This window comes from Hyperoodon ampullatus (genome assembly GCF_949752795.1).
Source record: "Hyperoodon ampullatus genome assembly, chromosome: 17".
NCBI lineage: Eukaryota > Metazoa > Chordata > Mammalia > Artiodactyla > Ziphiidae > Hyperoodon > Hyperoodon ampullatus.
In genome coordinates this window covers 76,822,834-76,850,299 of record NC_136930.1, presented here as the reverse complement: position 1 = coordinate 76,850,299, position 27,466 = coordinate 76,822,834, and the positions used below count along the sequence as shown (strand labels likewise).

General features: G+C 56.3%; 1 protein-coding gene across 2 annotated transcripts; it reads left to right on the top strand.

Moving 5' to 3' along the window:
* Positions 1 to 11,164: 11,164 nt before the first annotated feature.
* On the top strand, positions 11,165 to 26,505 carry TOP1MT (DNA topoisomerase I mitochondrial; the record flags this gene model as incomplete). Of its 2 annotated transcripts, none has more annotated exons than XM_079722559.1 (13): positions 11,165 to 11,276; positions 12,419 to 12,540; positions 13,440 to 13,562; positions 14,039 to 14,226; positions 14,888 to 15,032; positions 15,323 to 15,466; positions 15,681 to 15,866; positions 17,761 to 17,829; positions 18,101 to 18,215; positions 18,701 to 18,828; positions 19,299 to 19,393; positions 25,788 to 25,937; positions 26,403 to 26,505. In XM_079722559.1, exons 2-13 carry the CDS (start codon positions 12,427 to 12,429, stop codon positions 26,503 to 26,505), a joined length of 1,560 nt encoding a protein of 519 aa, XP_079578685.1. In that variant the 5' UTR covers positions 11,165 to 11,276; positions 12,419 to 12,426. The 2 variants fall into 2 exon arrangements, with proteins under 2 accessions (XP_079578685.1, XP_079578686.1); XM_079722560.1 differs by having other exon boundaries at positions 11,195 to 11,276; positions 14,042 to 14,226.
* Between the last annotated feature and the right edge of the window lie 961 nt (positions 26,506 to 27,466).

Genomic DNA, 27,466 nt, shown 5'->3' with positions numbered 1-27,466 from the left:
GTTTGAATCTTTCATTTACTGTTAATGTTCTGTTTTTAAACTTAACAGTCTTCAGTAAGTTAAATTCTTCATTTTTTTTATCTGTAAGCCTTTCTTAGCCTCTGTGGCATTTTGATAGTTTTAAAAATGTACACTTTGTGTGTAAAGTACATTTATTTCTAATTTCAGAAGGCACGCTGCTTTCTGTGTTGTGCCTGGGCTGTGGAATCAGTTCTGGGAGGGGTGGGTTTGGTTACGCATTACTCAGAATCCTTTGAGGTGGCTGGCACCCTCTTGCTGAGTTCTAAGGACCGGGAAGCTGCCGGCTGGGGGCGTCATGGTGTCCTGGACCTGACTTGCTCACTTCCTGAGGGTCATGTTTGCTCTTCCCAGGGGCCACTTCAGGACACATTGGTGGTGGTCTCTTTAGTGTTTTAACAGAAGTTCTAACCATTACCGCAACATGGAAACGTTCTCAGTAAAAAACTCTGTGTCTTCTTGTGACTCGTAGCAGTGCCTGAAGGAAGAAAGTACATTCTCCATTTCAGAAGATGCCAGGTAGGGTTTGTTCTGTGTCCCTTTCCTCTGTGCAGGAGGTGAGGCCGGGTGGTGAGGATGCAGCAGTGGGAGGGGTGGCGACGTCACCTTCAGTCCTGAGTCCGGCCTTGGCATTGGAATTGGGACCTGCGCTCCCTGTTTTTATCCAGTCTTTGCTCTCACCTGAGCAGAAGTGAAGAATCCGGTAGAACCACGAACGATTGGTAACGGGAGCTGCTGGCTGCCGCGCGGGAAATCAGTGTTTTGCGCGTTCTGTGAAGGCCGAGGACTGGCCCCCGTCACCTGCTGTCGGTCCTCTCTTTTGTGGTTTTTATTTTATCAATAAATAAAGGATCTTGTCAGAAATAATTGTAAACTAGGTAACAATCAACGTAGCCACATCTTTTTCAAAGAATAGAACCAAAAACAGTTTAAAAGGCATTAGGCGTATGGTTGTCTCTGACCTTTCTTTACCTCTCCTGTTTTCTACCACTTTCTTGTCTCAGAGGATAGTATAAATAGCTCTCTTTGTCCAGTAGAACAAAGAAAAAACCTGATGGAAAAAAACCATGGTAGGTTTTGCTTTTGGAAACTTTGGTGCTGGAAACACGTGTGGCTTGATGACAGGATTTGCATATCAGTTCATGGTGAAAGGAGTCTAGGCTTTAGAATCAGGCAGTTGAAGCTCTGTTGTTCTAAATAGTATTTCCAGTTTTGAATGAAGCACCTGGCCTCAGAGTACAGGATTAGTTTAATTTGATGTTTTCTCTGAGTCATGTCAAATCACGTTTATTAGTTTCCCGTAATCGGGTGGGGGGGGAGTGGGCTGGGCGGAGGGTGGGCCCCTCCCTTTTCTGGCTGCCATTTGCTCCCTCCCTCCCTGCTGGACCCCCGCTGTGAGTGGTGGATGAACTTCTGAGCAGGCTCCTGGGTATGCAGCTCACACACCATCGACGTGGGGATCGTTATGGTGAAGCGTCTCAAATGTTAAATGTTGCTGAAATTTTACAGAACTGCTTGGCCAGACAGAAACGTGTGCGACCCAGGTCTGGCTTGTGGGCCCCATCGTGCGGCCCCCACGCTGTGAACAGAGGCAGGATTTCTCCTGTGCCTGGTGTCTGTCCCAATTCTTCTTTTTCTCTCATGGAAAATGTCAGAAATTTTGGGAAACTTTCCTTTTGTCTTTGTTTTTGTTGTGATAGCATTCATATAATGTAAAATTCATCATTTTAACCATTTCAGAGTGTACAGTTCCTTGGTACTAAGGGCATTCACAATCTTGGGCAACTATCAGCACGATCTAATTCCAGAATTTTGTCATCCCCATACCCCTCATTTCCCTCTTCCCCCAGCCCCTGACAACCTCTCATCAGCCTTTTATTTCTACGAATTTACCCATTCTGGGTATTTTGTACAAGTGGATCATACAATATTTGTCCTTTTGTGTCCGGCTTCTTTCACTTAACATATTTTCAAGATTCATCCACATTGTAGCACGTATCAGCACTTCATTTTTATCTATGTAAAAATTTATTTATTTATTTATTTATTTATTTATTTATTTATTTATTTATTTATTTTTGGCTGCGTTGGGTCTTCGTTGCTGTGCGTGGGCTTTCTCTAGTTGTGGCGCGCGGGGGCTGCTCTTTGTTGCAGTGTGTGGACTTCTCATTGCAGTGGCTTCTCGTTGCAGAGCATGGGCTCTAGGTGCGTGGGCTTCAGTAGTCGCGGCACTCAGGCTCAGTAGCTGTGGCTCGCGGGCTCTAGAGTGCAGGCTCGGTAGTTGTGGCGCACGGGCTTAGTTGCTCCACGGCATGTGGGATCTTCCCAGACCAGGGCTCGAACCTGTGTCCCCTGCATCGGCAGGCGGATTCTTAACCGCTGCGCCACCAGGGAAGCCGCAGCACTTCATTTTTATGCTGAAAATATTTTACTGTTTGAATATAGCGCTTTTTGCTTATCCAGTTCATCTGTTGATGGACATTTTGGGTTGTTTCCACCTTTGGCCTCTTGTCAATATTGCTGCTGTGAACATTCCCTCACAGTATTTGTATGAACACCTAGGAGTGGAGTTGCTGTGTCTTGTGGGAGTTGTTTGCCTCGCTCTGGCACTGCCACACTGTTTCCCGGGGTGGCTCCACAATTTTACATTCCCACCAGCAATGTACGAGGAGCTTGAGTTCTCCACATGCCTGCCAGCACTTGTTGTTGTCCATCTTTTTGCTGCAGCCATCCTAGTGGGTGTGAAGTGAACTGTTTTGGGTGGTCAGTCGACTGGTAGCGGGCCTCCCTTGCCCTCCGTAACCCAGTGCCTGGCCCCCCAGGGCCTGTTCCCGTGGCGGTGTTTGGGTGGCGGCTGAAGGGGCTGCCCCGCCGCTCCTGCTCGGGCCTGTTGTGTCTGATCTTCTCTCTGTTTAGTTTGGGTTTTGTTTCTGAGTATGTTTCTCACAATTACTACTTCTTAAAGGTTACTTTTGAAGGACCGTTTTTCTAAATTGATGATTTCCTGGCAGTCGTAGTTTTGTTTTTTTTTTTTTCTTTAATTTTCAATTTTTTTGGCTGCGCAGCATGTGGGATCCTAGGTCCCCAAGCAGGGATGGAACCCGCGTCCCCTGCATTGGAAGCATGGAGTCTTAACCATGGACCACCAGGGAAGTCCCATGGCCGTCACAGTATTGACAGGGGCCGGGAGTGGGCCGAGCTGGACCTGGTGGGTGACGGGGCGGCTCTGCCATCTGCTCTTTCTGCAGCCCCCGCAGGCCTCCTGTCGGCAGGAGGCGTGCCGGGGTGCTTCTGCAGCTTCCAGCCGCGCATTAGTGTCAGGACTGGAGTTGCGCGCATTCACCCCCTGCCTACAGATGTCCTATGAATCTGCTCATGTTTACCAAGCATGTTGTGAAAAATAGAGGAGTCCACTGAAAAGACTGGAGACTCTGTAGTCTGTAATGTATGTTATTTATCTGTTTTTTGGTTATCTGTTTTCAAAATGGTAGGCTTTCTAAGTGAGCAGCAGATTTATGTATTTACGTATGGTTTTGTATTCTAGATCTGCACAGACCACCAAGCCTGTGAGGACGCATAACAGTGAAAAGCTTTCCAAGAAAAAAGGCCAGGTAACGTCTTCAGGTGTGATTCTCATGATCAGCTTTCTAGGCACTCGTGCTTGCGTGTTTATTCTTGCAAGTGTAAGGAGACAGTGAATGGGGATTTCCCTGACGGTCCAGTGGTTACGACTCCATGCTTCCACTGCAGGAGGCATGAGTTCCATCCCTGGTACCGCGCAGCGTGGGCAAAAAAAAGACAATGAATGACCTTACTGTCTGACTTTTTCTTTTTTTAAAAAAATATTTTATTTATTTATTTACTTTTTATGGCTGTGTCAGGTCTTAGTTGTGGCACGCGGGATCTTTGTTGAGGTGTGCGGGATCTTTTGTTGCAGTGCACGGGCTTCTCTCTAGTTGTGGCATGTGGGATCCAGAGCACGTGGGCTCTGTAGCTTATGGCACACGGGCTCTAGTTGATGGCACACAGGCTCTAGTTGAAGCGCATGAGCTCAGTAGTTGTGGCACGTGGCATTAGTTGCCCCGTGGCATGTGGGATCTTAGTTCCCCGACCAGGGATTGAACCCGTGTCCTATGCATTGGAAAGCAGATTCTTTACCACTGGACCACCAGGCAGATCCCCTGTCTGACTTTCTAATAGGAATGTATTGTGAAATGAGTCTGTGGAGCCTGGGTGGGGGAAGTGGCATTGGAAGAGCTGCTCCTCCTGTGCCCTTTCCCAGTGGGGTGTGTGCCCGGGGGCAGTGCACTGCCCTGGGTTCCACTGCTGACAGGGGCCAGGAGGGCTGAGACACAGAAGCTATTTTCTGAAGCTCCTTTGGAGGCAGTAGAGGCACATAGTCTGGATTTGTTGCCCCTCTGATGGCAGCCCCTGTGGGGAAGGGCAGGGCAGGATGTGGCGAGTAAAACGGTCACTGGGGTCTGCGACCTGGGCGGGCGCTGCCTGTGGGGTGGGGCCCACTCACAGTGTGCTCTCTCTCCTGCACAAGGTTCCGAGGCTACAACAAGGCCCTGGGGACGAGAGGAAGATGGCCCTTGGTGCTCTCCAGGTGTCCTCTGAGGATGGGGCACTGCAGGCTGTGCCCAGCGGCCAGGACGGTGGGAAGGCTGTGTGGCCCAGCACCCTGGGAGAGGGAGACAAGGAGCAAGTGGACGCAAGCCAGGGAAAGGATGGGGGGAAAGTGAAAGGCAAACAGAAAAAAAAAAAGGAGAACCAATCGGAAGAGCAAAGGCGGGAAGGGCTTAAGGAGAAAGGTGCTGGGAGACAGACCAAGGCTTCGAAGCTGGAGGAGGGCAGCGGGGACTGGAGGGGTGCACGTGGCCACAGCAGGAGGGCGCCTGCGGAGAGGGGGCGCGGGCCCATCGGGGAGGCGGTGCATGGAGGCGACAGGGACGCGGGAGCCGAGAGCCGCAGGGAAGACGCGCAGGCGGAGGCGGGGGGAACGTCCACGACGGGGCAGCTAGCCTGCACCGAAGAGGAGGGAGAGTTGGTGGGGAGGAAGCAGCTACGAGGCGAGGTCGAGGAGGGGAAAGACATGTGGGCTGGAGAAATTAAGAAAGAAGAAAATGAAAAATGTGGTGCTAGTAACGAGTCCGCATCAGAGACTGTGGTTTCCAGAAAAGTCAAAAAAAGGAAGAAGGACAACGCAGGCGGGGCAGGGGCTCCGGAAGCAAAGGAACAGAGACAAGGGGATGGGGAGCTGGGGAGGGGTGGGCGGGCGGAGAGGGCCGTCAGGTGTGGACTGGGCCGGCCCGGGAAGGACGTGCGGTGGGAGAAGCGACGCAGAGAGGAGACAAGTCGGTGTGGCCTGGAGCAGGGCAGAGGCCAAGAGGAGGAGCCGGTCGGTGCAACGTCCCGAGGGAGAGACAGGAAAAGGGACCACGAGGCCACCAAAGGGCCGGAGGAGGAGGGAGAAGGCAGGTGGAGATGGTACGCCCGCGCCGGCCCCGGCCCCGCCCCCGGCCCCGCCCCCGGCCCGCCCCCACTGCCCATCACCACCCCCTGCAGGCCGTGCCCCGCTCCTCACCCGGTCACCACCCCTGGAGCCCCGCCCTAGGCTCGCGGCCCGCCTCCGCCCCACTTCCACCCGCGGTCTCTTTCACGCCCACGTGTGGGCATAAATAGAAGGTGGCTGTAAGTGCTGGCTTTTGCTGCCGCTGTGGGCCTGTCGGGGGAGGCGTGGTGGGTAACGCCGAAATACTGTAGGGCGGGGGCAGCTTTGAAATGTAGGTGTTACCGGGTGCTAGTGAGAACCAGCGTCTGTGATGCACTTGGCTCTGTGTCTCCATTGCTTTTGGCCAGTCCTTGGCGAGGTAGGTGCTGTTATCTCCACTTACCAGGTTAGGAAACTGAGGTACAGAGAGGTTAAGCAACTTGGCCGTGGTCACAGGGACACCAAGCAGAGGAGCACACGTTGGACACCGCCGTCGTAACCATTCCTCCTGGGCCGTCCAGCCTGCAGCCACCAGCCGCGCGTGGCTGTGAGCTCCTGAGATGTGGTTGGTGCCGGTGGGCACATGCTGTGGGTGTAAAGTGCATGCTGACTTCAAATAGTAGGAAAAAGAATGTGAACTCATTTTTTATATTGATCACACATTGTGGTGACAATATTTTAAATATTTTGGTTGAAATTAAGTATATTGCAGAAAATCAAATCGCTTTAAAATTCACTTGTGGCTTGTGTCACATTTCTTCTGGTCAGTGCTGTTTCACACGTTGTGAAGGTGTGCAGCAGAGACCACAGGTGGGGCTGCCAGCTTTGGGATCAGAATGGTCTCTATTGGTATCAGCTCCAGCTTTCAGCAACGATATGATTCTGGGGAAATTAGATTTTCTGAGATTTTTTTTTCTTGTATGTGAAATGGGGTACTCTGTGGAGTTGCTAGTATGAGGAGACATGTGAAGGCTTATGAAGTGGGTGGGTGTGAAGTGGTCTCTCATTGTGGGTTCGATTTGGATTTCCCTGATGGGTAAGGATGTTGAGCATCTTTTGTGCTTATTGACCATTTGTATATCTTTGGAGAAATGTCTGATCAGTTTCTTTGTCTATTTTTTTTAGTTGGGTTATTTGTCTTTTTTTTTTTTTTTTTTGTGGTACACGGGCCTCTCACTGTTGTGGCCTCTCCCATTGCGGAGCACAGGCTCCGGATGCGCAGGCTCAGCAGCCATGGCTCACGGGCCCAGCTGCTCCGCGGCATATGGGACCTTCCCGGACTGGGGCATGAACCCGTGTCCCCTGCATTGGCAGGCGGACTCTCAACCACTGCGCCACCAGGGAAGCCCTATTTGTCTTTTTATTGTTGAGATGTAAGTGTTCTTTATATATTCTAAACACTAGATTCATCAGATACATGATTTGCAAACATTTTTTCCCTTCCTGTGGATTGTCTTCTCATTTTCTTGATGGTGTCCTTTAAAGCACAAAAGGTTTGAAATTCTGATGAGTCCACTTTAGCTGTTTTATTTTTTCTTGCTCGTACTTTTAAAAAACTTTATTTTATTTTTGGCTGCGTTCAGTATTTGTTGCTGTGCGTGGCCTTTCTCTAGGTATGGCGAGTGGGGTCTACTCTTCGTTGTGGTGTGCCGGCTTCTCATTGCAGTGGCTTCTGTTGTTGCAGAGCACGGGCTCCAGGCTCGCGGGCTTCAGTAGTTGCAGTGTGTGGGCTCAGTAGTTGTGGCGTGTGGGCTCAGTAGTTGTGGCACACAGGTTTAGTTGCTCTGCAGCATGTGGGATCTTCGCAGACCAGGGATCAAACCCGCGTCCCTTGCATTGGCAGGCAGAGTCTTAACCGCTGCACCACCAGGGAAGTCCCTGTTAAATCAGAATGTGAGTCCTCTAACCTTGTTTTTCTCTTTCAAGATTGTTTTGCTTATTCTGGATAGCTTGTATTTCCATGTGAATTTTAGGGTTGGTTGTCAATTTCTGCAAAGAAGCTAACCTTTTGATGGGGATTGGGTTTTTCTGTGGATCACTTTGGGGAATATTGCCATCTTAGCAAAATGAGTCTTCCAATCCATGAATATGGGATGACTTTCCATTTACTTAGATCTTTTTAAATTTTTTTTCAGCATGTTTTGTAGTTTAAAGTGTACGAATATTTTACTTGTTTGGTTAAGTTCACTCTTAGCTATTTTCATTTTTTGGTGCTACTGTAAATGGAGTTGTTTTGTAATTTTCTCAGGTAATTCACTGCAGGTGTAAAAAAAGAAAACCAATTTTTGTATATTGATCTCGTACCCTGCAACTTCGTTGAATTAATTTATTAGCCCTAATAATTTTTTTGTTGCTGTAGAATCTGGTGGGTTTTCTATACACAAGATCCTGCCATCTGCAAATAAAGACAGTTTACTTCTTCCTCTCAAATTTGGATGCCTTTTACGTCGCTTCCTTGCCCGTGTGCTCTGGCTAGAACCTCCAGGACCGTGTTGAAGAGCAGCGTCCGGTTCTGGTCTCCGGGCCGTGGCACTTTCGAGTATGATGTCGCTGTGGGGTCTTCAGCTACTCTGTCTCAGGGTGAGGAGGTTCCCTCCATCCTAGTTTGTTGAGTGTCGCTTTTTGCTTTTATCGTGAAAGGGTGTTGGATTTTTTTGTCGGATGCTTTTTCTGCATCTCTTTAGAGAGCTTATGGTTTTTGTCCCGCCACATTCCCGTTTACAAAATTGCAGTCTGAATTTAAAAGACAGTGGCCTCAGCATTCTGTGGAAGGAACAGTGGGCCTGGGCTAGAATGTACTTCCTGGTTTTAGAAGGATTATAAGAGAGAATATATGTAAGGCCTCTAAGCACACTTGGCAGTGGGCCTTAAGGAGTATCAGCTGCTGCAGTCCTAGTGCATGTCCAGCCAGCGGCTGTGTGGCTTATTCCAAAATGGTGATGACCACCACTATGGCCCACCTGGGTGCTGAGATCCAGCCCTTGCAACCATACAGCTGTGTGCCAATGCTTAAGCCCCCAGGTGTCAGCGGGGACTGAGGAATTGGTGGCAGTAGTGGGGGTTAGTGAGGATGTGGGCTTGTCTCTGCTGAATTCTTCTAGTGGCGGGAGGCATGGCAAGCGTGCCTGGGCCTGCTGTGTACTCTCTGGGTGGACACTGACAGGTGTGCACGTGTCCACTTCCCACAGTCCCTAAGCCGCATCTTACAGATGCAGGAGAGTTAGACACCTGCCCAAGGTTGACAAATGGTGGAGCCCTGTCCACTGCTGGCTCAGGGCCCATGGATGGGCATCGTGGCCTGCTCCAGACCAGGACTGGCCCTGGAGGGCTAGCAGCTGGATCATGCTGCCCAGGGCGGAAGTGCGGGTCAAACCCAGGGACAATGAGTGCCGGGGGGGAGGGTTCAGCTGCACAGAGGTGAGAGGTAATAAGGGGCTGGTCTGCAGTGATTGTGTTACAGGACTTGCAGGAGGCTGCGTGGGCCTGGATGGAAGGTGCCCCTGGTGTTTGCACATTGTACCCTTGCACAGCTTCACTTGTCAGGCCCTCTGACAGCGTGGAAGTGCCCCTCTTCCGTGTCTACCCTGGTGTGCTGGGCGAGCGTGTGATCACAGAGGACCCACCAGGTGCCCTTGGGAGCTGGGGGGGCGGAGGGAGGTGGGCAAGCGCTAAAGCCCTGTGCCGGCCCCTCACGCCGCTCCCAGGCGACCTTCCGGGAGGAGCCTCGGGCCGGTCATGGGGCAGCGTGAGCGTCCCGCAGCTCTGGGCCAGAGCTTCGGGACCGAGGGGTCGGCGGCGCTGGACTTGAATCCAGGGCCTGTCCGCAGCATCAGGAGGCTGGCCCGAGAGCACAGGGAAGCGGGCGGAGGAGCAAGGCTGGGACAAGGGACCGGGCGGAACGGCCCTGGCCCTGCCCAGTGCTGCTGTGCGGCCCCAGGAGGCCGGCGCGGTCCGCGTTCACGCCGAGTGCGCCGAGCCGGGGCCTGCGCTGAGGCCTGGGGGGCGGGGCCGGCCCGAAGATGAGGGGCGGGGCGGGTGCGCCGGGCCTTTGCACATGGGGAGCAGGTTCTCGCTCCCGGGGCTTAAGAGGGCGGAACGCAGGGTGCGCCCCGACGTCCCCCCAAGGCCCCCAGACCTGGTGGAGGGTCGTCAGCTGAGTCCAGTACGGTGGCCGAAGACGTTGGGCGGAGGCTCAGGAAGGGGGCATCCCTGCTCTTCCCAGACATCCGACCGCTGCATCCGGGCGGGATGGGAGCGCAGGGGGGAGCTCACGTTGCTCTTCGGTTTCCCCAAAGGCGATCTGAGACCACAGATGCAGCACGTACCGTTTCCTGACCATTGGACCACATGTGCCCCGTCTCACCCCTGCTCCCCTGGGGGCCCCCATTTGGGAGTTTTTTCCCCCACTGTTTTTTTGTTTTGGTAAGTTCTGTTGCTCATGTAGCTGTGCCTGGCCTAAGCACCGTAGTGTTTGGTTTTTTTTTTTTTTTTTTTTTTTTTTTGCGGTACGCGGGCCTCTCACTGTTGTGGCCTCTCCCATTGCGGAGCACAGGCTCCGGACGCGCAGGCTCAGCGGCCATGGCTCACGGGCCCAGCCGCTCCGCGGCATGTGGGATCTTCCCGAACCGGGGCACGAACCTGTGTCCCCTGCATCGGCAGGCGGACTCTCAACCACTGTGCCACCAGGGAAGCCCGTAGTATTTGGTTTTGAACTTGATATGTGTGTGGTCTCACACTGGCTTCTCATTCCATGTTGGATTCTCAGTTCCTCCATTTCCAGGAGCTTTGGTCCATTCATAATTTTCACGGGCACAGAGCCCGTGATCAGTCTCCCTTAGTGGCTTTTGTGCTCCGACCTGAGGCTGGCTTCTGCCCACAGTGCTCCCAAGCTCTTTCCTGGGGGATGTGGGCAGAGGCCCTGCGGCCACATGGGTGCGTTGTGGCGGGTGTGGAATAGCGGGAGGGAGGTGGGGATCTCCTGTGCGTGAAATGCCACCTTTCCAAAGAGCAGGGTGGGTTCACACCGCACGGGGCTGCGCTCCGGGTTCCTGTTGGAGTTCCGACGTCATTAACTCAGTGCTTCCGGATGGTGTCTCACCGCGGTCTAACTGGTTCCCTTTTGTGACCTAAGTCCTATCAGTACTTCCACTTTACAGCCAGGGGCCAGAGATTTGCCATGAGCATGGAGTCCCGTCTGCCTCTGGGGGCTCGGGCCCTGCTGGTGGGGGTGGGAGGGGCGGCGTCCTGGGAACAGAGGGGTCAGGTCCGAGTGTGGAGCTGGGTTGCAGTGGCCGCTTCGCTGGTGCACCTTCACTAGATGCATTCCAAAAAGAGCTGCGAATTACAGTTGCACAAGATTGGGAAAGTAGGTTGGAGCCAGACCTGGGGACTCTGGGGCGGCCCTGAAGGGACCCAGCTTGGGGAGCCTCTCTGCCCCTTTTCCTCCAGGTCAGGGAGGTGGGGTTGTCTAATGAGAGGCGTGGTCTGAGGTCAGGCAGGGTCAGTCCCCGCACCCCTAGGGGGATGATTCCTGTTCCTTACCTAGCTCAGCTGGTAGGTGGTCACGGGGTGTCCAGAGGGATGCGTGGGGAGGACCTGCACTCATGTGCGGTGTGAGAGTAGGAACCTTCTCGTGTGTCCTCCAGGTGGGAAGAGGAGAAGGAGAGCCCAGGCGGCGTGAAGTGGACGCAGCTGGAGCACAGAGGCCCGTGGTTCGCACCCCCGTACGAGCCGCTTCCTGAGGGAGTTTGCTTCTACTACGATGGTGAGGACTGCATGGGTGGCTCGAGTGACTGTGGCCAGGGACCTGCTTCTGCACCTGGTAACTGGCGGCCACCCAGGCCTGCTCCGTTGGTGGCTCTCCCATCGGGGTCTGGGCTGACCCGTGCACCTGGGAGACACTGGCCCTTTGCTCAGGAGCCAGGCCAGGCTGCTTCCAAGCCTGCAGTTCAGAGGCTCCCTGAGACATCAGGGGGCCCCTGCCCATCTGCAGCCTGGCACCGTCTCAGAACTCCTGTGCTTTGGGGGGCGGGGGCTGCACATCCAGTGCCCGAGGAACCAGGTGGTGTCCTTGAACTCGCCCAGCTTGGTTCTGCCACCCCTGCCTTCCTGCTGTGCTGGCATGGCCCACGTGGGCTTGCATCCAGAAGGACCTTCTGGGTGAGGGCCTGAGTCTCTGGGTCCCTGGGTGTTTGCAGCGGGCCGCCTGCGGGTTCCCAGCTGTTACCGTGGGCGCGTGCTGACTGGCCCGGCCCCTCACTGCCCCTCCCCCGGCCTCTGGCCCTCTTTCTCTCCACCCCTCTGGTTAGGAGCGTCTGCTTAGTTGTTTTTTTTGTTTGTTTATTCTTTTGGCTGCGTTGCTGCACGTGGGCTTTTCTCTAGTTGCAGCAAGTGGGGCTTCTCTTATTGCGGAGCACGGACTCTAGGCGCGTGGGCTTCAGTAGTTGTAGTGCGTGGGCTCTAGAGCGCAGGCTCAGTAGTTGTGGCGCATGGGCTTAGCTGCTCCGTGGCACGTGGGATCTTCTCGGACCGGGGCTCGAACTCGTGTCCCCTGCATCGGCAGGCGGACTTTCAATCACTGCGCCTTCTCGTGTTTTTCACCTGTAAATTTCCATGTAAGCGTAGCAGCAAAATAAATCATTAAAGCAGTATAAACGTGAGCAATTCTGGCCATTGACACCTTCTACAAAGGCCTGGCCTGTGCTCCAGGATGCTTACAGCCACGCCTGTGCACGGGTGTGGTTGTCTTCTTAAATTTAGAGCCTTCTCCTGAACTAAAAGAAGTCAGCTATGTTACGATACAATACAACGTGTGTAACCAAGCGTGACTCAAGGAGCAGGATGTTGTGGGCCAGGGGGTGAGGCGGGGTCGGCTCCCTAAATCAGTGTATCTTCCGGCGTCTCCAGGGAAGCCCATGAAGTTGAGCTTAGCAGCTGAGGAGGTTGCCACGTTTTATGGGAAAATGCTGGATCACGAATATACAACAAAAGAAGTTTTCCAAAACAACTTCTTTAGCGACTGGCGGAAGGTACGTGCTGCGCGGCCGCGGTCTCTGGGTGTCGGCCTGCTGCGGTCAGACGCTTGCCCACCCTCGCTTCTCTCCAGTGGCTGGAAGGCCAGGCGGAGCCAGGCTTGGAATCTCCAGGAAAGGGAGGTGGCGGGGTGCCAGGAGTGGCATTTTCTGGCCCCCAGGAAACAGAGATACTCATTGGCAAGCTATCTGAATATAAGGTGCTAGTTGTTTTTTCTTTTCTCATTGAAAAAAAAACTGGGTTCTGTGTGCGTCTGCACTCATCTTGGCTACCTGTGGACTCCGCCCTGAGAAAGCGCACCCCAGACCCCCTTCCAGCTGCTTTGGGCAGGACACCAGCGCCGCATGTGTCCCCTTCCCGGCTGGCGGGCACCTGGGTTCTGCCACAGGGTGTGGTGCGGCCTCACACCTACCTCTGCAGGGACCTGGGGGTTGGTGGGGCTGCGGGCTGTGTGTGTGTGGCTGGACTGGGGACCGCCAAGCACGTGTGTGTTCCCACTGCGCGTGGGGCGGTGGCCGACTCCCCTGGTGGTGAGTGAGGGGCCCCCTAGTGCCATGCACAGCCCACGCGGCAGCCAGAGGGGGCGGTTCTTCAGGTGCGGCCACGGGGCCCAACTCAGAAGGCCATTAGGAGGAAGCACCGGGGCCTCAGCTCTCCATCCGGCCACCTGCACACCTGGGCCACCTGCCTGAAAAGGCTCTCCTTAGGGGACAACTGCAGAGGCTGCTGGTCGGGGTGGCCTTGGCGTCTTTGCCCAGAGTCTGCTCCTCCTGCTTCTGGGATGTCACCATTTCCTGTGGAGCGGGACCCCTGCCGCGGTGGGGGAGGGTCCCCACTGCCCCTGTGACTGTTGTCTGTGTTGGATGTTGAGAACACGTGTCTGATTTTGGGGCAGGAAATGACAGCAGAAGAGAGGAAAGTAATCAGGCACCTGGACAAATGTGACTTCACGGAGATCCACGGATACTTTGTGGACAAGACCGCCGCCCGGAAGGCCCTGTCCAAGGAGGAGAAGCAGGTCGGGCTGCTCTGGGGCTCAGTCTGGCTTGGGCCCCTGGGGCCTTGCGTGGGAGGCTGCTGGTATGCAGAAGACGACCCCCTCCTCTCACAAAAGCCGTTCCTGTGTGATTCTTCTAGACGAGCCCCCGACAGGGTGTGGTGAAGGGGCCTCTGATTCTGCTCCGTTATTCTCAGACACTTTTGAGTTAACGTGGCCCCTAAACGCGTTTAAAACGTGCTCTGCCCACCCAGAGCACGGGGGACAGTGGCCCCGCCGTGTGAACTAGTGGCTCCGTAGTTCATGCTCCGTGGTGACGGTGGACCAGCACAGCTGCAGCCGGGAGCCGGGGGCGGCCGCCTGCCTCGCTGGGCCTCCCGGGCTCCTCCCGCAGCAGTGAAAGGGCTCTGACAAGTGTCGTGCACCCGGCAGACGTGGGCACCGGGCTCGTCCTGTCTCCTCACCCCTGACGCCTACACGCTATTCTGTGAACGCAGAAGCTCAAAGAAGAGGCGGAAAAACTTCAGCAAGAGTTTGGCTACTGTATCTTAGACGGGCACCGAGAGAAGATCGGCAATTTCAAGACCGAGCCCCCTGGGTTGTTCCGGGGCCGCGGCGACCACCCCAAGATGGGGATGCTGAAGAGGAGAGTCCTGCCGGAGGATGTGACCATCAACTGCAGCAGGTGCGCGCGGGGCGGGGTGGTGGGGGTGGTGGGGGTCGGTCCCGCCTCACCCGGGGGAGTGGGGCCCGATGCGGGGCGCGTCTCCGCCCCTCCAGGCTCTGTGGGCCGGGTGGGCGGGCACCTTTCCCGCAGGTGGACGCTCCGCGGCGGCCCACGTGCCGTTTGCTGAACCAGCCCGTGCCACTCTGCCTCCTGCGTGAGGTTTCACTCCACCAAGGAGGCGTGTCCGTGTCCTTCCAACACAGTTTTCCAGAGTTCAGGTGGTCGAGATGGTCTAGTAACACGTGAGCGTTTGGGACTCCGGGCCACGCTCCAGCAGGAGCTTCGGTCCCTCCGCTGCGTGGACCATGGCCGAGCCGGGTCGGCAGAGGCGTCCTGGCAGCCTGGGCCCATCAGGCGCCCGGTGGCGGCTTGTGTCCCATGGAGCTGCTGAGCTGGTAGCGTGTGTGGCCTCGGGGGTGGCCGTCCCGGTTCACGTGTGGTAGCCGCTCTGAGTGAGCCCCTCACGTGCCTGGCGACACAGAGGCCGCGACGCGAGGGCGTGGCCTGGGCGAGGAGGCACCTGCGGCGCCCGCGCAGTCGCAGGAGGCGGCGGCGTTTGGCCCGTGTCTCAGGGAGCAGGATCTTGCATCGTCGGGTTTGGGTCACTGTCCTGCTGCAGGGACTCCGAAGTACCCGAGCCTCCGGTAGGTCACCGGTGGAAGGAGGTGCGGTGCGACCGCACGGTCACGTGGCTGGCGGCGTGGACAGAGAACGTGCAGAACTCCACCAAGTACGTCATGCTGAACCCCAGCTCCAAGCTGAAGGTGAGCCGGCTCTGACCTGCTGCCCCCGGCTGGGCCCGGGCCGCTTTGGCAGGGGGTCCCTGAGGTCATGGGCACTAGCAGGCCGGTTTTGAAGTGATATCATGTCCAGCGGCCATTTGTCTTAAAAAACAAGGTATTTAGATTTACGCTGTCTTTAAATTTTGCTGAGTTTGGAGTCTGCCCCCCGGCCCTGAGCCGAGCAGGTGAGAGCGGCCCGGGAGGAGAGTGGGTGGTTTCCTGTCTGAAGGGATCCCCGGGGTTTCCTCTGCTACTTTTGCTCCCTTCGTCAGGGGGAGAGGGACTGGGAGAAGTACGAAGTGGCTCGGCGCCTGAAAGGAGTTGTGGGCGAGATCCGTTCTCAGTACCAGGCCGACTGGAAGTCCCGAGAAATGAAGGCGAGACAACGCGCCGTGGCCCTTTATTTCATCGACAAGGTGTGGACGGTTCCAGGCTTTCCCGCCTGCTGTTCACAGACGCTCCAGTCGGTCGCAAAGACCTGGTTGCACGGGCAGCTGGGGGAACCGCGGGGCTCGTGTGTCCTGAGCCGGAGCCTCGGGCAAGTGGAGGGGTGGGTGTGTGCCTGAGGGGGCGTGTCCGTCTGTGCCCCTGTGTGCGTGCACCGCACCCTGATGGGCCCCGTCCGCTCAGCTGGCGCTGCGAGCCGGGCACGAGAAGGAGGAGGGTGAGTCGGCTGACACGGTGGGCTGCTGCTCGCTCCGCGTGGAACATGTCCAGCTGCACCCAGAGGCCGACGGCTGCCCGTACGTCGTGGAATTCGACTTCCTGGGAAAGGACTCGATCCGCTACTACAACAAAGTGCCGGTGGAGAAGCTGGTGAGTGCCTGGTGTGGGCGGTGGGTCGTGCCCCACGCTCGCCCCTGAGATCTGGGCGCTCTCTTTCAGGGAGCATCAGAGGAAGGCACAGGGCCACGAGGCCCATTTGCCTGTCCCGTCAGGCTTGGTGGCAAGGCCAAATGCCCGTAGGCTGAACTGGACCTGCCCTCCAAGGTGCCAGTGCCGCCACTGCTCTTCTGGTGGGTTAGGGTGGCATTCTAGAGGCCAGGATTCCGAGGGCAGGGCGTTGGCAGGGCCGTGCACTCTCTGCGGCTCTGGAGAGAAACCTTCCAGGCCCCCTGACGTCTGGAGGTGCCCGTGCATCCTGGCGCGTTGGCTCGAGGCTGCAGCAGTGCAGCTCTGCCTTCGTTGTCCCCGCGCGTCTGTCTCTCTTCTTGTGAGGACACGGTCCTGTTGGAGTTGCCCCCCACCAACCGTGACCTCGTCTTGACTCATTGCATCTGCAAAGACCCTATTTCCGAAAAAGGTCACGTTTTGAAGTTTTGGGAAGGACGTGAATTTGTGGGGGACGCTGTTCACCCCAAGGCACCTGGGAAGGGTCTTCTGGCCGCTGGGCGTGCAGCTCGCTGCGGTCGCCCTGGCGGTGTCCCGGGTCTCCCCTCTGTGAACGGTGAGGTTCAGGGCTCGAGCCTGCTGGCTGACTGCCGCGCCCACGGCGCCTGGCCTCGCACCTGCCGATGGAGGGACGGATGGAGTCAGGGGGGCCCGGGGGGTGAAGTCTCTGGTTTGCAGAGGGTTCTGAAGGGAAATCAGGATTTCCACTCCTTCTGGAGTGATGAGCCCTAGAGTGTCAGTCACCCTGGCCTCCGTCTGGGTGGGCCCCGTGTCATAGCAAGGAGAGCAGATCCAACACTGACCACCTGCAACTTACACACACCTTACACACACCTTACACACACCTTACACACACCATACACACAGACATGGCTGCCCGAACACAGAACGGGAGGCCTGGGGAGACCGTCGAGGGTGACAGAGAAACACCCACTCGGGAGGCGCTGCATGGCGTGCCCAGGCATCTGAAATCTGTTCCAGGGCATGAGTTGGTGGGGAGCACAGGTGAGGAAAGGGAGAGGCTTTCCTTGGGGCAGGAGAAGGGGTTTTAGTAACAGAAGATAATCACCACATCTCAGTTCGGGCCACTCTGATGAGGCACCTGGCCTGGGAACCTCGTTAACAGTGCTTCCATCTCCTGGTCTGGAGGCTGGAGTTGGGGGCTGTGAGCCGGTGAGGCCCCTTCCTGGCGTGGCCGTGCTTTCTCACTGTCCTCACGTGGCAGAGGGTGAGGGAGCACTGGGGCCACTTTCCTAAGGCACAGACCCAGTCAGGAGTCGGGGGACTTGGGGGCTGTGGTGCCGAGAGCGGGGGCTGTTCCGGTCACTCTGGAGCTGGGCACCTGGTGTCCAGCCCCGTGGGGCACACGCAGAGCTGCATGGAGAGACAGGCCCAGGCCGACACGAGCCGGGAGGACGTTTGCGCTCCCTTAGAAGGACGGAAAGGAAAGTGAGGGTGGAGGGAAATTGGACAAAGGGACCTTGAAGGTCCTCTGAGGCGCTGTGGTGTCGGGCGAGTCTGACTGTGGACGTGGGGTCACCTGGAGGGACCCGGCGTGGGAGATGGAGGAAGGAGCCAGGGTGTGCGTTGTGAGGGGCCACGCCAGCCTCGCGACGGACAGCAGCCTGGACACGTGGCGCGTGACCCTGCGGTGGTGCTGACTGCTCCCTGGGAGAAACCCAGTCTGCTGGTCTCCCAGTTCTGTCGCACAGCTGGCCCTTCGGGACCCTCGTTTACCTCCATCTCCTTGGCCCCAGGAGGCTTCTTCCTGCCTGGGGCACGAGGGGGTCTTTGTAAAGGCTTCTTCTCTCTGCCGCAGGTGTACGAGAATCTGCAGCTGTTTATGGAGAACAAAGGCCCCGGGGACGAGCTCTTTGACAGACTGACCGTAAGCCTGGGGCACTCAGAGCAGTGCTGATGGGGTGACGCAGGGCTGCAGCGCAGCTCGGCCTGTCTGCGTCCAGAAGGGCCAGGCTGACGCCACGGGGCGAGCGTGAGCGCCGACTGGCACATTCTCCTGCACGAGAAGGCTGAGGCTGTCTGTCTAACCACCAGCTTCCTTCCACCCAGAGGTGTGGGGTGGGGGGCTGGGAAGAGTGCTGTGAAACTGTCCACAAAGGAGACCACGTTTTGAGACCCACCTCCTTCCTCGTGTTCAGACCGCCAGTCTGAACAAGCACCTGCAGGACCTGATGGATGGCCTGACGGCCAAGGTGTTCCGGACCTGCAACGCCAGCCTCACCCTGCAGGGCCAGCTGAGAGCGCTGACCAGAGGTGAGAGTCCCTGGTGTGGGGACAGGGCGCCCACTTGTGGGCTGGTGCCCGGCTGCTGGGTTGGTACGGGATGCCTCGTGGCCGGTGTCCAGGGCAGAGTGGAGCTCCCCTGGCCCGCGGGGACGGGTCAGGGATGTGCGGGTCCCCAGGCCGAGCCATCCCTGCAGGGCCACCCGCACGGTCAGGCCCGCTGCCCAGTCTCCGCGTCTGCTCCTCGGCAGAGTCGGTTTTGAAGCGCCCGTCCAGCTCTGCGTGTCCCCCACTGTGTGCGGGAACCCGCTTCCTGCCACTCCCACCCCCAGCGGGGGCTCCTGGACGTGGGCCCGATGCTCTCGGGGGGGCTCTGGGGAGGCCTCTTCTCTGCCTCTGTGGTGAGGCCCTTGGACTAGGTGCGGAGCCTGAGTCCTGTCCTGTGAGCTCCTTCCTTGGGTGGCAGCGGCTGTTGTCCGGTGGCTGCCGCTGTGTAACAGACTCCTGTCTTCTAGCTGAAGACAGCGTAGCTGCTAAGATCCTGTCTTACAACCGAGCAAATCGGGCCGTTGCCGTTCTCTGCAACCATCAGCGGGCAACTCCCAAGACCTTCGAGAAGTCGATGCAGACTCTTCGGTCGAAGGTGCGCGGCGGGCACGGCGGGAGGGCCTCTGGGGGCGACTGTGCGGCTCTCCTCCTCTCCCCTCCCTGGGACTGCACGGCCCTCGGAGGTGCTTGGGCAAATCAGGGCTGCCCGGGGCCAGGTGCTGGCCAGGAGGGGAGAACCGGCTAAGGGAGGGCCAGAGGCTGTCCTGCGCGGCCTTCTGGTGTGGAAGGGCCTCTAGCCCAGGAGGGAGGTCAGCGTAGCAGGGGGCCGGGTCTGGCTGGAGCAGGTGGTATGTCTGGGGCCTCTTGGCCTCACCCTGTCCCCTGGCCACAGAGTGACCAGTCAGGGCCAGCACTCCGGCACCCTGACTGAGCGGACGGGTACCCAGGGGACCCGGTCAGCTGGGCCCTTTCAGGGCATAGGGCCTGCAGGCTGTGGACGGTGGTCCCTGGGGCTCGACTGGGGTGGGCGGGAGCAGCCCTGACTGGGCCCCTCTTCTTTTGCAGATTGAGACGAAGAAGCAGCAGGTGGCTGAGGCCAAGGCAGAGCTGAAGAAGGCAAAGGCCGACCACCAGTCCAGAGGGGATGGCAGGTCCAAGAGGCGAGTGTCCGGAGGCCCCAGCCCATCCGAGTCATGGGGTTGGCAGTGAACCTGCTTTTCTCTTCACCAGTTCTCTGCTTTTCTTTCCAATCGTATTTTCTGATTCAAAAAATACAAACTATATTTGCGCCAAAAGGTGAAGCAGTGCAGAAGTGCAGGAGGAGAAACGCCTGTACTCGGGCACCCGAGCTCCGGGCCGCGTGGTTCTCTCCTTCAGAGGCTCTAGGCTCTTGGCTGCGGGCGAGCGGTTCCGGCTCGTTCACAGAGCTGCGCAGCCATTGTCACCGTGCATTTTAGAGCGTTTCCATCACTGCAAACAAATCCCCTCCCCTCCCCCAGCCCCTGGACATTCGCACCATCTGTGGACCTTGTCTGGCTTTTTTTGTTTAGCGTAATGTTGCTGAGGTCCAGCCGCGTTGTAGCCCGTCAGTGCTTCAATCGCCGAATATTCCGTGTGTGGCCAGACCACGTTTTACTGTCCATGTGTCTGGACGTTTGGGTGTTTGCACTTTGTGACTTTTGTCGTAGAATTGTTGGATTGCTCTGTAGCACCAAGGTTTAGCATTTTAAGAAAGCGCCACCTGTTGTCCACCATGCTCACGTTCTCACCAGCCGTGCGCTGGGTCCCAGTTTCTCCACATCCTCGCTGGCACTTTTCTCATCTTCCCTCTTTTTGGTTACAGTCCAGCGGGTGTGGGTTTGGTTTGCGTTTCCCCGATGGCTAACGATGTGTGAGGATCTTTTCTCTGCTTATTGGGCATTTGTGTGTGGTCTTTGGAGAAATGTCTGTTCAATCCTTTTTCAGTTTTTCAGTTGAGTTCTTTGGTTTTTTTTTTTTACTGTTGAGTTATAAGAGCTCATAATTCACTCCAGATACGAGTACCTTTTCAAATATATGATTTTTTTTTTTTGGCCGTGCCACGTGGCATGCGGAACTTCCCCAACCAGGCATCGAACCTGCGCCCCCTGCAGTGGAAGCGTGGAGTCTTAACCACTGGACCACCAGGGAAGTCCTCAAATACATGATTTGAAAAGACTCTCTCCCCATTCTGTGTGTTGTCTTTTTACTTTCTTGGTAGTATGCTTTGAAGAACAAAAATCTTGATAAGTCTAGTTTTCATTGCTTATTCTTTAGGTATCATGTCTAATAAGGCTTTGCCTGACCCGAGGTCATAAAGATGCATTTCTAGGTTTTCTTATAAGAGTTTTGTGGTTTTAATATTTACATTTAGGTAGTTGATCCATTTTGAGTTATTTTTTGTAGATGGTGTGAGGCAAGGATTCAACTTCATTTTTTCTCATGTGGACACCCAGTTTTCCCAGCACCACTCTCACCAGCTGAATGGTCTTGACACCTTGTGGAAGATAAGCTGATGGCAGGTGTTTCTGGGGTCCGTTCTGTTCACGTTCATCGGTCTGTCTGTCTTCTTGCCAGTACCACTCAGTCTTGATTCCTGTAAGTTTGAAATCAGGAAGTGTGAGCTCCAATTTGGTTTTCTCATTAAAGATTGTTTTGGCTATTCAGGGTCCCTTGAAGTTCCATATGAATTTTAGGGTTGCCTGGTCAGTTTCTGCAGGGAAGTCAGCCTGGATTTTGATTGGGATGCATTGATGCTGTAGTACTGCCTTCTTAACAAGGCCAAGCCTTCCAACCTGTGAACACTGGGATGTCTTTTCAGGTGCATCGTTCTTCTTTCATTTCTTTTAGCAAAGTTTTGGAGGACAAGTTTTGCACTTTTGGGGGTTAAGTTTATTTGAAAGTGTTTTATTTTCGTTGCTGTTGTAAATGGAATTGTTTTCTTAGTTACACTTTTGGGTTGTTCATTGCTAGCTTTGGTGCATGTCCCCGAGCCCACCCACAGGTTCAGTGATTCACCAGGAGGACTCCCAGGACTCGGCATTGAGCTGAGATTCCTCACAGTGATAGGACACACGGAGGGTTCTCAGGCCCTCGGGCTGTGCACACGACTCATTCCCACTCCCTGGGCTCAGCCGGTGCTTCCGCCTCCTCCCCAGGGACCAGGATCTCAGGAGTGTTCCCCCTTGTTGTTGCAAAATCATGTTCGTGGTCAGTCATCATAACTTTGCATTGCTTTCTTTCCCAGACCTTTCATCTGGGTTTTGTGCACAAGGGGCAGAAGTGTTGCCACAGAGAGACGTTTGTATGCATCTGGGCCAGAAAGACACACCACATCCAGGCGCTGGCGGGACGGACTCTGGATTTTTCACAGAGGTTCTCATGTTTATGTAATGTCCACGTGTGTACGGCTGTATCCTCCTGCCGATCCGGTGAGCAGCAGAGACAAGATGGGCTGCATCTGGGGGTCCACCTGCCCCACTGGGCTGTGTGCCGGGGCAGCCCCCTCCCCTGCTACGGGCTGCCCTTACCTGGAGAGTCTCAGGTGGAGCGCCGAGGCATCCCTGGGGCAGCTGTCCCTGTGATGTGCCCCCCCTGCCCCCCGCTGGCACACGTGCAGGATCCACAGCCTGGGCCGCGAGCAGTCTCTGCATCAGAGACACACGGCCCAGTGCACTTGATTTCTGACTGCCCTGCCAGAAAAATGGGCCTTTTCCTGGGGGCATCTGTGGGTGACCCCAAGGTCCAGCCAGCGGCTACGTCTGCATGGTTAGGGTCCCGCGAAGGGGTGTCCCAAATCTGCCACAAGCCTGGGGTCTGAGGTCCAGTCCTGGAGCCTCCGTCCCACTTGCTCTGCTGCAGACGGTGCTGGGTTTCTGCCGAGAGTCAGGCCCAGGCAGCAAGACCTGAGGTTCCCCGCAGACCGGTGGCTTTCCTGCAGCAGCCAAGTGGAGACGCCGCCAAGTCCAAGTCACAAGGCTTCCCTGAGCCCTCAGTCGCTTGTCCATCCGGAGGTTAGAAGTTGATCTGCTCCGAAGGGCACACGTCAGGCCAGAAGGTCACCAGCCTGGGTCCCGTCTCACGAGAGCTCGTTAGAAATCCACCCAGCTCTCCAGACTCCAGGACGTGTCTCCCTCTCGGGACAACCTCCTTCCTCACGTGGGCCCCTTCCCCAGAGATGTCAATCGGCAAACAGAGTAAGAAGGCATCGTTTATGGAGATGTGTTCGCTGCACTCAGAGTTGGAACTCGAACCCTCCCACAGGCTGCAGCACAAGGCTGTTGAGTCCCCTTGACACTTTTCCTGGGCATCCTTTCTGATTGGGATGATTCCTCTGGCATTTATGAAGTTACAGGGATTTTCCTTTTTTTTTTGGCCGTGCCATGCAGTGTGTGGGATCTTAGTTCCCCGACCAGTGGAAGTGCAGAGTCTTAACCACTGGACCGCCAGGGAAGTTCCAGCCATTTTACATTTTAGGTCAGCTTTTTACTCTACGTCCATACGCAGTAGCCACAAAATACAGAGCCATCGCAAGAATTGTACTGTTTTTCTTTTTTTTTTAATATTAATTAATTTATTTGGGCTGCTCCGGGTCTTTGTTGCGGTACGTGGGGTCTTCATTGCGGCCTGCGGACTCTTAGTTGCGGCGCGCGTGCGGGATCTAGTTCCCCGACCAGGGATGGAACCGGGCCCCCTGCAGTTGGGAGCGCAGAGTCTTACCCCCTGGACCACCAGGGAAGTCCCTGTCCTGCTGCTTCTTACTGCTAATTTTTCCAAATCCCTAGCAGGTAAACCTTCACAGGGTTAACGTGGCAGCTGCCTGGGAAGATCCCAGCTGGAATGGGGGTTGGGGAGGGAGAGGCGAGGGCAGCAGTCTTTTCTAAAACTTGTTCGAGGCTTTTCTGCTTGGAGGGGAGAGCCGTGTAAACTTCTAACATTTTTGGCCCGTCCAGAGCTCAATTTTGGGAATTTTTGGGTCCCTTCTCCCACCTGGAGAACAGAAGCCCAGGCATCACCTGAGCTGTATTTTCCCCCCTCACTTCAGCCATGGTGGTCAAAAGCAGCCTGAGGATCCGAGCCCAGTCAGCTGGGGTTGGACCTGTCATCTCCAGGCCCGCCTTCTCACAGCAGACAGCAGTTCTCCTGCTGTTGCACACCGGGCGAGACTCTGGGCCACCCAGGGACCAGGGGGGCGTGTCCTGCGCCAGCCCTTCGTCCGTCCTTTCCAGAACAGTGTCCTTGCCGTGTTTCATGGGTCACAGTGCTAGCGAATACCCTTTCCCGCTGACTCCCCAGACCACCTGTAGGTTCAGTGATTCCGTAGGACTCACAGGACCCTGCACAGTCACGGCTGTGATTTTGTACAGTGAAAGGTCACGTGGGCACCCTCTGCCTGGCACATGCCAACCTTCCGGACTCCAGAGGAAAGCAGGAGCTCAGCAGGACCTGTACTGTTGGTACACGACTCTGGGCTCCGTGAGCCTCTCTTTTCTTACTGTTTAGGGAGATGGGCGCCCTCCCGACGTCCAGCCTTGTAGGCAGGCCTTCCTCTCCAGGGCTGGTCGGGCCTGCTGTGCTGACTTGTCCTCTGCAGACCACGTAGAAGTAGACTTGATGTGTGTGGGTTGGTCTCACACCCTGCACCCCACTGAACTCACCTGTTAGCCTTAGCAGTTTCTTGGCGGATTCCTTAGGGTTTAAGATCATGTCGTCCTCAAGTAGAGATGGTTTCCGTCTTCCTTTCCAACCGGGATGCCTTTTACTTCTTTTTCTTGCCTGATGCTCTGGCTGGACCCTCCAGCGCAGTGCTGAGGATGGTGACCTGTGTAGACCCCGAGTCTTGTTCTCACCTCACGGGCAGAGCTTTGACTGTTGAGGAGGAAGTCAGCTGTGGGTTTTCTTAGGTGCCTTTATCAGGGTGAGGATGTGCCCTTCTGTTCCTTTTGTCGAGGTTTGTTTTTTCCTGGAAGGTGTTGGATTTTGTCAGATGATTTTTCTGTATCGAGACAATGCTGTGTTGCACTAACTGGATTTTGGGTGTTACATTCTTGCATCCCAGGGATAAACCCTGTTTGGTCATGGTGCAGAATCTCTTTTATACATCCTGGGTTAGGCTTGCTGCTGTTGTGATGAAGATTTTTGCTTCTGTATTTACACTGGATAATGGTGTATGGCTTTCTGGTGGTGTCTTTGGTTCAGTGTCAGGGTGATGCTGGTCTTGGAGGGACATGGGAAGCGGTCTCTCCTCTTCTGTTTTGTGACAGTTTGTGAAGAGTTGGAGTTAATTCTTCTTTAACCATTTGGTAGAATTCACCAGTGAACGCCTCTGGGCTTGGGCTGTTCTTTTGTGGGAAGTTTTAAAATTGCTGAGTAATCGCTTTGCCTGTGTTCCCTGTCACGTCAGCACTGGGGGCATGTCTCCCGGGAGCTGGTCTGCCCCACCAGGACACGGTCGTCTGTGGTTTCCCTCATCTTCCTTGTTTCTAGCGGGGTGACCCCTTTTATACACGGCTGCTGTGGCTGTGAAAGCATGAAAGTTTCCTCAGGTGCAGGCAGGTGCTTTTTAGTCGTGTGTGTGTGTGTGTGTGTGTGTGTGTGTGTGTGTGTGTGTGTGTGTGTGTGTGTGTGTGTGTGTGTGTGTGTGTGTGTGTGTGTGTGTGTGTGTGTGTGTGTGTGTGTGTGTGTGTGTGTGTGTGTGTGTGTGTGTGTGTGTGTGTGTGTCCAGCCATTAGACTGAAGGGTATTCATGTTCAGTGAAAAGTGAGGCTCCCCAGAGGCAGCTGCTGGGAAGCCTCTTGTCTTCCAGGAGGACTCGTGTGTGCCCCCCGCCCCTCCCCTCTTGGTGGCATCAGCAGCCGCCTGCCGTTTGCCGCTGGCACCTTGGCGTTCGGTTGGTGCTCTGGAGGCCACCGTAGAGCGGTGCCCGTGGCTGCGGCCCACCCTTGTGCACAGCCTGGGCACAGACCCTGCCTCACACGCTCCGCTGTAGTGTCTGTCAGGGCCACTCAGCCTCTGCGGCGTTTCCTCCACCCGCGGTCCTTCCACACGTGTCCAGGTGGGTTCGGAGCTGCAGTTTCTGGAACAAGGACTGGGGTTGAAGTTCACGTGCACATGGATGTCGTGGCTGTGCCTGTCCTGTGCCCTCTGCAGGGTGCCCTGTCTGGCGTCTCAGGAAGGGCATGTGGAGGGTGAAAGGAGGGTCCTGCCTTGATAAGTCAGCTTTTCTCTAAAACAGTAGGAATAAGGACTGAGCATCTTTCACAGATGTGAAAAGGCTTTTGTATTTGATTCTGTCCTTTGCCCCCTTTTCTGTTTGCTTGTGGCCTTTGGGTGCTTCCTGTGAAGTCAGGTCTGGGTGGATGGTCCCTGCTTCGTGCCGAGGGTGGTCTTCCCTGTGTTCCAGCCTTCTGGGACTCCCCCAGGAGGTGGAGGAGGGCAGTGAGGGGCAGCACGGCCCCCCCGTCACTGGGCTCGCCTGGCCTGAGTGGAGCTGGGTGGTGCCAGCGTGGGGGCTTGTGCCCCTCCTTCTCTCGCCAGCTTCCTGGAGAAGAGGGGACGGCTGCTGGAGAGACTGGAGGAGCAGCTCGGGAGACTGAGCACGCAGGCCACGGACAAGGAGGAGAGCAAGCAGGTGGCCCTGGGCACATCCAAGCTCAACTACCTGGACCCCCGGATCAGTGTTGCCTGGTGCGTGGGCCCAGGCCGCCGTGCCCACTCGTGGCCTCGAGGAGGGGACTGGACCCGAGTGGCCCCAGTTTAGTCCCCTGGGCCCTGTGGTCAGCACAGGTCCTTCCTGTGATGGGACCCGACTGGCTGGTGTGTTTAATGCTGAGTCCTGGGTCACTGGTCCTCTCTGCCCGAGAGCTCTGGGGCCGTGGAAGGCTGGGGTGGGACCCCGAGCTGCATACCAGCCAGAGAGCCCAGCCTGCCCACTGGGGGTGGGGTGGCTGGGTCGCCTGTGTGCCCCGTAAGCGTCCCCTGAGCACCCCGCTTGGAGGACAGCTGGGCTGCACTGGGGGACACGGCCTCCTCCCTGCTGCCCTGGGCTGGTGGCCGTGCTGTGGGTGCTGTGCCCGGGAGGAGCAGGTTGGGTAGCCTGGCGTCCTGACCTCTGTCCCGCTCCTCCCAAGAACCGCGGTCTCCTCTTGGCAGGTGTAAGAGGTTTGGGGTGCCCGTGGAGAAGATCTACAACAAGACACAGAGGGAGAAGTTCGCCTGGGCTCTCGACATGGCCGGCGAAGACTTTGAATTCTGAACGAGCATTTCTGTGTCTCGTCGGAACTTATTTTTTTCCACCATTAAAGCGGATTTGGGGAATTTTGTACAAAGTAGTGTCTTTTGTGTCATCACACAGAAGGTGGCTGCTGCCTGGCTGGGTGCCTTCAAGTGTCCCCTCCGCCATCAGGTGTCCCCTGGCCTGGCTGGGAGCTGGCGTGGCTGCGTGCCTGGTCCCAGGCCCTGACTTGGGGAGGGCCCGACTGTCCCATGAGAGGCCTATGCCTCCCTACTCACAAACTCTGCCCCAGCACCGGGCAGGGACCCCCTCAGACACGCTGCCCCTGTTCCCTCAACAGATGGGACGGCGGGGCCCGGAGTGCCCATGGAGCCTGTCTCTCCCTGGTGGGTGGGCGGAGTCCACGTGTCCCCGAGGGAGCAGCTGGCAGCACGTGGGGCTGTCCTGAGTTCCGTGCCAGCAGGAGTTGTGGTGTCTGTGCCCTCAGGCTGCCTGGTGCGGCGCACAGGCCCTCGGGCTGGTTTCAGAGTCACGGGGAAAGATCTAGGGTGGGTGGGTGGCACTCAGTGGCCAGGGACGTGTGGGCGTGGCTGAGGATGGACGGGGACGTCACTGATGTGGGGTGGGAGGGATGTCCCTGCTGCAGCCAGGCCTGCGGTCTGCCTGCAGGCTCCTGGAGCTGGAGGTGGGTAGGGGCTGGGAGGTGTCTTTTTTCAAATTCTAGGTTGGGGGGCAGATAATTTTTCTTTGTAGTTTATAGGTCTGTGGCTCAAGAGGCATCTCATCTACACCCAGACCAGGTGAAACTCACCAGAGAAGAGCCTTTGGATGGGACTTCCGGGTGCCTTAGGGGCGGGCATGTTTTGTGTGGAAGGAAAAGTAAGTAAGCATGGCTACAGCGTGGAGTGTAGGAAACTAAGTGGTCCCAGGTCTGCAGATCCTTGTCATTCCCTGGGGCTCTCTGGGCCCTCACCACTGTCTG